At 37.0% G+C, this 7,800-nt stretch overlaps 2 protein-coding genes across 2 annotated transcripts in view; both read left to right on the top strand.

Moving 5' to 3' along the window:
• The first annotated feature begins 251 nt into the window (after nt 1–251).
• LOC143272958 (olfactory receptor 4F15-like) lies at nt 252–1,899 on the top strand. The gene has a single exon (XM_076570283.1). It carries the CDS (start codon nt 334–336, stop codon nt 1,270–1,272), a length of 939 nt encoding a protein of 312 aa, XP_076426398.1. The 5' UTR covers nt 252–333; the 3' UTR covers nt 1,273–1,899.
• A 443-nt stretch (nt 1,900–2,342) lies between these two features.
• LOC107400459 (uncharacterized) overlaps nt 2,343–7,800 on the top strand; it is a 32,230-nt gene continuing 26,772 nt past the window's right edge. The window contains exons 1-5 of the mRNA XM_076570291.1: nt 2,343–2,766; nt 3,750–3,864; nt 4,020–4,193; nt 5,968–6,131; nt 7,398–7,504. Of these exons, the coding sequence (XP_076426406.1) occupies nt 2,549–2,766; nt 3,750–3,864; nt 4,020–4,193; nt 5,968–5,976 (516 nt within the window). The 5' untranslated portion in view covers nt 2,343–2,548 and the 3' untranslated portion in view covers nt 5,977–6,131; nt 7,398–7,504. The remainder of the gene's footprint in view (nt 2,767–3,749; nt 3,865–4,019; nt 4,194–5,967; nt 6,132–7,397; nt 7,505–7,800) is intronic.

Genomic DNA, 7,800 nt, shown 5'->3' with positions numbered 1-7,800 from the left:
GTAATTCTGCCAGAAACAGGGCCACCATTTTACCAAAGGATATAACATAGTATTGGGATATAGTATATACTCATAATGGATATTAGTAGAATAGAGACATTAGTTCTTCAAAATATGGAAGATCATGAAGAATTATTTTTATTAATTTGAAACAATTTATGTGCATTTCTTTCAATAGTTATTTATTTTAAATTATACTTTTTAATATAAAATCATTTTATTGTAATGAGTTCACAAATAAAATATTCCACTGCTAGGTTATTATTTTATTATTTCTGGTAACTGCTTTGCCTGCTTTGTTTGGAGTATTGTAGATAACTCAAGAAAGATCCAATGAATGAAGCAAATTACTCTGAAGTATCTGAGTTTGTATTCCTGGGATTATCAATCTACAGACCAACACAATGTTTCCTCTTTGCATTTTCTACAATATCATATGCAACAATTTTTCTGGGGAATTTCTCAGTTGTGATTACAGTTGTCTTTGACTCTCATTTACATTCACCCATGTACTTTCTTTTAGCCAATCTTTCATTTGTTGACTTTTGTTTTTCTACCTCAACTGTTCCTAAGTTGATTTCTGATCTGTACTCCAGGAATAATACCATTTCATTCCAGGGCTGTATCTTCCAAATATTTGTCCTTCATGTCCTGGGGGCATGTGAGATGGTGTTGCTGGTAGCCATGGCCTGGGACAGATATGTGGCCATATGCAAGCCCCTCTACTACCTGACCATCATGAGCCCACGAATGTGCCTTTTGCTTCTGATTGGTGCATGGATTATTGGTCTCATTCACTCAGTGGCTCAGTTAGCTTTTGTTGTCCATTTGCCTTTTTGTGGTTCGAATGAGATAGATAGTTTTTACTGTGACCTTCCTAGGTTCATCAAACTTGCCTGCACAGACACCTACAGAATGGAGTTCTTGGTTACTGCTGACAGTGGATTAATTTCTGTCACTACCTTTTTCTTATTGATTGTCTCCTACATCTTCATACTGTTCACTGTATGGAAACAATCCTTGGGCAGTTTGTCCAAGGCCCTGTCCACACTTTCTGCTCACATCTCTGTGGTGGTTTTGTTCTTTGGACCATGCATGTTTGTGTACATATGGCCATTTCCTAATGTCCCAGTGGATAAGTTTCTTGCCATTGTGGACTTCATGATTACACCTATCCTGAACCCTGTCATTTACACACTGAGGAACAAAGACATGAAGGTGGCAATGAAGAGACTGAGTAAACAACTCCTGAGTAGGAAAAGTGTCTGCTAAGCTCCTCATGAGAATATACAACCTGAATACTGCATTATAAACACAAATGTTAAGTGATGTCCTCTATTTTGACACGATTTATTATTCCTACTCTAACAGCTTGATAAACTTGAATAATTTATTCCAAATTGATAATGAAATGATCATATCTATTTGTTATTAGCCATATATTATTACATATTTATTGGTTAGTTATTACTTCTATATCTTTTTTGTCTTTCATTGGTTACATATTTACTGGCTATTATGAAATACACATTTTAGACTATATCAAAAGCACAAATGGAAATGGACGTAACAAATTATCCATTGTTTTCATACCTGAACAGTTAAGCACTGCCTTCCAGACATTTCTGGTACTTTTTCTTATTTGGAACTAAGTTTAATCAAAGCTGGCAGCAAACTCAAAATTCTCTTGCATTAGCCTCCTGAGCACTAGGATTAAAATGTGAACCATCACGTCTTGCTTGCTTGCTTTTCATTTTGCGTGTGTGGTGAGTGAGTGAATGGTGAGATTATATGGTGTGGGTGAAGATCAGCAGGAATAGGAGATAGGTGTAATCTGAAAACTTGTGGGAAACCTGGAGTGAAAGGGGTGTGGAAAGAAGGAAGTAAGGTAGGAAGAAAGAGCGGCACTAGGATAGACATTCCAGGGGTGCATTTAGGAACAGGGGGGTGGGCGCTGTTCTTGTGGGAGAAGAATAGAGTTGAAAAGGGAGTAGTGAAAAATGGAAGAGGAAGACAAAGAGCTTAAGATTGTATGAGTAAAGGAGGGAGAGAAGGGGGAGGGAGAAGGGAGGAGGAAAGAAGAGAGAAAAGTGTAGAAGGGGAGTAAAAGGGCTGGGGCATTGAGTGTTAGATGGAAACTGAGGAGGAGCATTGTTTACAGTGAGAGTGATGAGGATATTTAATGGAACACATTTGTTTTCCTGCAGAGAAATGGCCAGAAGTGGCCTGTACATTCACAATGAACATCCTTTAACTCTAGGGATGTTAGCAATGCAGGAGGCCTGCTCTTGCGCATGTGAATAGCACATCAATGTTTACCTGTGTTGCTTGGCAACCTGGAGTCCAGCAACTGTATCTAGGGGTGCCATAAGCTATTTCCCACACCACACAATTTTGGTGGGGGACCTTGTGGGCTTATCTTGATTTTCCATAAGCTGATCTTGAGTGGGAAAATTAGTGGGTCAAAGGACCAATACTAGGGAAAATCCGAAGGTCAGGGCCAGGCTGTGAGACCAGTAAGTATCTTCAGTCATGAAGAACTTGGTTCATGGAATTAAGGAAAAGACACCTATGGGTTTCTGCAATGTCCCAGAAAAAAAACTTGGTGTACTTTTTATGTGATATGAAAAGCATTTTTGCAAATGAAGCCAGATACAAACCTCACAAAAAGATCCACCAAGCTGTGAGTGAAGGTGATGTCAAGAGACTGCAGAGAATGATAAAACTTGGGAAACACAGCATGCATGACAAAGACTTTAAAGAAAGGTAATAGTGCTTATGTGCTGGTAGGAGTGGCCTGCGTGGAGGATGTTATATGGCCCTTGTTATATTCAAAGACCAGCATAGGGGAGCCAGAAGGAGGGGAGGACCACTCTGTGTTCTGTCTTCTCTGGATCCTCAGTACTGTCTCAAGACTTGCACTCCACCTAGAGGTCTCTAGGCCAGATTGTCCAATCCTGCCTACAAATTTATCCTGATAATTCACAAATTTACCAAGTAATTTATTCAACATTGTTAACATGAACATCTATTATGTAGCATTCCTATTGTACTATTCTTAAAATATTGCTGCTTTGTCCCCCTTAAGCAAATTTAGAGACTTTAAATATAATTTAGAACACTTGAAATTAGCAATACTTAAATATATCAGAAGAATTATTATCACATAATTTTGTGTACTTGAAATCTTGTTTGCTGAGCAGAAGGGACAGTGATAATATTAAATTGAGTTGTCAAGTGCAGGGAGCTATTCTAAACATTTTGCATAATTCCCATTGATGAATCACAGTGGTATTCTGTGAAATAACTACTGTTTTTCATCTTAGCTTTACTGATGAGAGAATTGATTCATAGAAAGCCTAAGTAGTTTGTAGCAAAGTTTAAGTTATAATTAAACCTATGATGATTTAACCTTAATGCCATGCTTTTTCTCTAAACCTGCTCCTGGTTAGGGGGTATTGCTCACTGGCAGATTTATTTCTATGCATGGAAGAGGCCATGTGCTCAGTTCATAGCACCACACAAAAGACACCATTGAAAAGGTCTTTTTACCAGTATAGTGAGTAATACAAGTTAATAAATATTTCCATTTTTTACAAGGACTTAAGTATTTGTTCAGAAGGTGGAAGAAACACCTATCATTCAATGTTTAAGAATTATGTGCCATTTAATATTTTATGATTACATGAGTAATTGTAAATTTTAGCATAGTGTTCTAGAATTTCATTAAAAATTTCTCATTTCCATAGGATTGCTCTGCATTTTGCTTGTGTCTATGGCTGGGAACAAGTAGTAAATGTTCTACTGAGAAATAATTGTGACATTAATGCTGTTGACAGGAATTCCATCACACCTCTGATGAAGGTATATATAGCTATTAAAATCTAGCATAACATAACTTAATTTAAATGATTATAAAACAAACTTATCCCATGAACATGTTAGTACTTGGTGAACTCTATGTGCTGTTTATATTGAAGTAATTGAACAAGCAATCTGTTTCTTGGTATAATCCCTAGGCTGTACAAAACTGGTCATATGGATGCACATGTACATTGTTGAAGCTTGGTGCTAATCCCAATCGTATGGACAAAAATGGTAATACTTCTCTTCACTATGCTGTGTCTGAAGATAATCAGAAGCTGGCTGCATATTTGCTTAAATACAATGTAGACATGGAACAAAAGAACAAGGTATAGTTCACAGCACTGTAGTCCCCAAATAATCTGAAATACGTGTGTGTGTGTGTGTGTGTGTGTGTGTGTGTGTGTGTGTGCGCGCGCTCGCGCACTAATAGCAATACACATAGGATTAACTTCCTTGAATGAAAATAATTTGAAATAGCTTAATTGTTTAAGAATATGACTTCAAATAGGGAATGTGACTTGCTTTGAAAGAAGTGTTAGAGTCTAGAACTTTCCTGCATAGAGAAAGAGTATTTGTGAAACATCATGTAAAAGGGTAAATAAAAAGGAAGGCAATAGTGGGTACATTTTAGGGGGCCCTGCCAAGCAAGGTATGCCACTAAGCAAACAAGCCATGCGCAACAGACCTAGTGCAAGGTTTACTGGTGAAGGAGAGAGTGAAGAGTGAAAGGCCATGTCAGCATGGGGACTTGAAAGAAGCGGACAGACCAGAGGAAGAAGAAAAGCAAGGGAGAAAAGAAAAGTCAAGAGAGGAAAGAAGAATCAAAGAGGAGCAAGAAGCAAGAGAGATGAGAGACAAGGAAAGTGAAGAGTCAAAGAGAGTGAGCTGCGCCTGGCAGGCACTTTTAAGGGGTGAACACGTCACTTAGTTGATGGGGAAAGGCACCTGGAGACAGGTGATAACACAACTCCTTTTGTGACAGAGGCAGGCTGCTGCTGGGGCAGAAACTATGTCTGCTATATTTATTCAAGTTAAAGCTTCTCTTTTTATTATTTTTCCACTAAAAATTGTTTCTAACTTGTGTAAGGCAACAGAATTGAAGAGCAAAAGTTCCCTTGCTAAATAAGCCATTTTAAATCTCAAGTAAAACAAAAGAATTTGTGGCAAATTTTAAATCTTATTGCTGTTGCTAACAAAAAAATTATCAAATGATATATTTCTCTGAGTTAAGACTAAATCAAAGAATACGGTTACCGGAACCTGATCCGAAATATGAACGCCCACCTGGAACTTAGGCAATTGAAGGAATATATGAAGAATTATTGTTGTTTTCATTTATTTTGATCACATTCTTTACCATCACCCAGCTCCTCCCATATCCCCACCAAAACTCCTTCTTAACTGTTCAACCTCATGACCCCTATCACAAAAAAGCATGGCCAACACCAACAGTAACAAAAAAAATATCAAAACTAACAGAATTATTTTAGTATGAGTTTACATGTATTGCTACTATGCTTTCTGTTTGAGGAGTATTCACTCTTCATTTGCTGAAGTTACTGAGCTACAAATAAACATGCCTGTAGTTCAATCTGAGGAATAGGTAGTAAGTAGGTGGTGGATATATGTAAAAACAGAGGAAAGATCACAGAATCTGCTGGCATATTCCCCCCCCCTTTTTTTGAAGAAATGTGCAGAGGAATGATCTGTATGCTGTGAATGTGTTGCTCTGATAGGTTAATAAATAAAGTGCTGACTGGCTAGTAGCCAGGGAGGAAGTATAGGCAGGACAAAGAGAAAGAAGAACAGGAAGGCTGAGGTGGGGAGACACTGCCACTGCCACCATGAGAAGCAACATGTAAAGATACTGGTAAGCCATGAACCATGTGGCAAGGTATATTTGCATAGAAATGGGTTAATTTAAGATATAAGAACAGTTAGCAAGAAGCCTGCCATGGCTATACAGTTTATAAGTAATATAAGTCTCTGTGTGTTTTCTTGGGTCTGAGCAACTGCGGGCGCAAGCAGGACTGGAGAAAACTCTAACTACAGATATGACCACCACTTAGGTCAAAACTTAACCTCTGTTTTCAAATCTAGGATGCCTAGATTAGGAGGAGGAGGAGATGGAACTGACATTTTTCCATATTGAAATGAAATGCAATTCTAGATGTTTGTTCCCTGGCTGTTCCCATCAAGGGAAACTAAGAAGTTTTCAGTGACTGAGTCCTTTCTCTTTTCAGTTATAAGAACAAACAGTGAAGGTAATTAGACATGTGGGTTAGAAATGAGACTGAAATTATAGGTAGCACCTAGTTCTGGATTGTGTATCCCAATGACCTCAGGAGAAGTTTGGACATTTGTATTACAAGTAGAATTTTCTATGTAGAGTTGAATCTTTAAATCTAATTAGTTGCAGACAAAGGTATTTTCACCTTGAAATTCTGAAAGAGTTCCTGGATAAACATTGAATGTGTATATGTTAGATCTCAAAATCCAAAGGAACTCTGGAATAGCCATTGTTTGACTCCAATAATCTTAGTCCTACTTTCTCCTTTTACTATTTTTATGTTTGGGAAAAAAACAGTAACAATGGTGAAGATTGTTTATAACTCTCCTTGCTTTAAGACAACAATAATTCATTACTTTTAAAAGATCTTGAAATTGATAAGAAGCTAGAATTTTAAGAATCCTATGTATTATTAGTATACAAATAAACAGATCCCAGACTAGTAATTGCAAGTTTTTTTTTCTATATTGAAAAAGTAGCAGCAAATCACAACCTAGACAGTTGAGCTGTTACCGTGTGACATGATAAGCTCACAAAGCCTGGGTGTCATATCCTAGCAGTTGTAAATATTGCAAAAAGAGTGAGTTAAGGACAGTGTTGAAAAACAACTGAATGATTTTTCTTATGCTTCATTTAATCAACATTAGGGGAAAACAGAATGCAAGTGAAGTGTAAATTAACAAAAGTTTGAAAATTTCTGGGTTGATGTTATGTTATATTTCCTTTGGGGTAAATATCATTTTTTATAAACTATGTTAGATGATTTCACAAGTCAAAATTGGTTTATACAAACTCATTGGAGGAAACACTCACTGGAAAGATAAAAACTCAGGAGCTATGTACTCGGTATGGTCCATAGATACCAGTAGTTTCCTTTAAGAACTGAGCACACTGCTAAGCCTCAAGATACTCATGCAGAAAACTGCTTATCAAATTGCTCTTAGAGAGGAGAGGAGTGCAATTACATGACTCCATATATTCAATGCTAAGGTAGAAGGGAATATTTGTAGAACGAACACAGTCTCAAAGTCATATTTGGGAGGGAGTGCAAAGGTTTCATGTGTCACATGTAGACAGTTGTAGGGCATTTCAAGGAGAAGGAATGTGCAGGGGCCTGCAAGGGAAGAAGCTGCTTATTCATTCTAGCAAGGCTTTATATTCTCATAGGACTGTCTCAGGTTCCATTATGTTGAAGATTACAGTGATTTTGGATTGCAGATTTTTTTGTTTTGTTTTGCAGGATGGCTTTACACCACTTTTACTGGCTCTCAAAGAAAACAAAATAGAGATGGCAAAATTTTTAGTAAAGAAGGGGGCAAATATACATGTATTTGATAAGATGAAAAGGTACTGTTGTTTGAATTTTAAAAAAAAATGTTACATATTGAAATAAGAATCTCACAACCAAGAAATATCAAATTGATGGAAAGAAGACTAACTTACAGGGATTCAGTGATCAGGTATCAATTAGTCATCAGTCTAATTAGTTGGGTAAGCAAAGCAGTAAGTTGAGGTGAGCAAAACAAATCATTTATAAGTTTCATATCCCCTTATTATATTGATTGATGCTTCCTATTTGATATTTTGTTTGATTGGACAACTGATCTTATGGTAGATTAATGGGTTTTCAGTTTGGTTTTACT

This window comes from Peromyscus maniculatus, chromosome 4, assembly GCF_049852395.1.
Source record: "Peromyscus maniculatus bairdii isolate BWxNUB_F1_BW_parent chromosome 4, HU_Pman_BW_mat_3.1, whole genome shotgun sequence".
NCBI classification, from domain to species: Eukaryota; Metazoa; Chordata; class Mammalia; order Rodentia; family Cricetidae; genus Peromyscus; species Peromyscus maniculatus.
The sequence above is the reverse complement of the archived record's forward strand: the minus strand, read 5'-3'. Positions and strand labels throughout refer to the sequence as shown.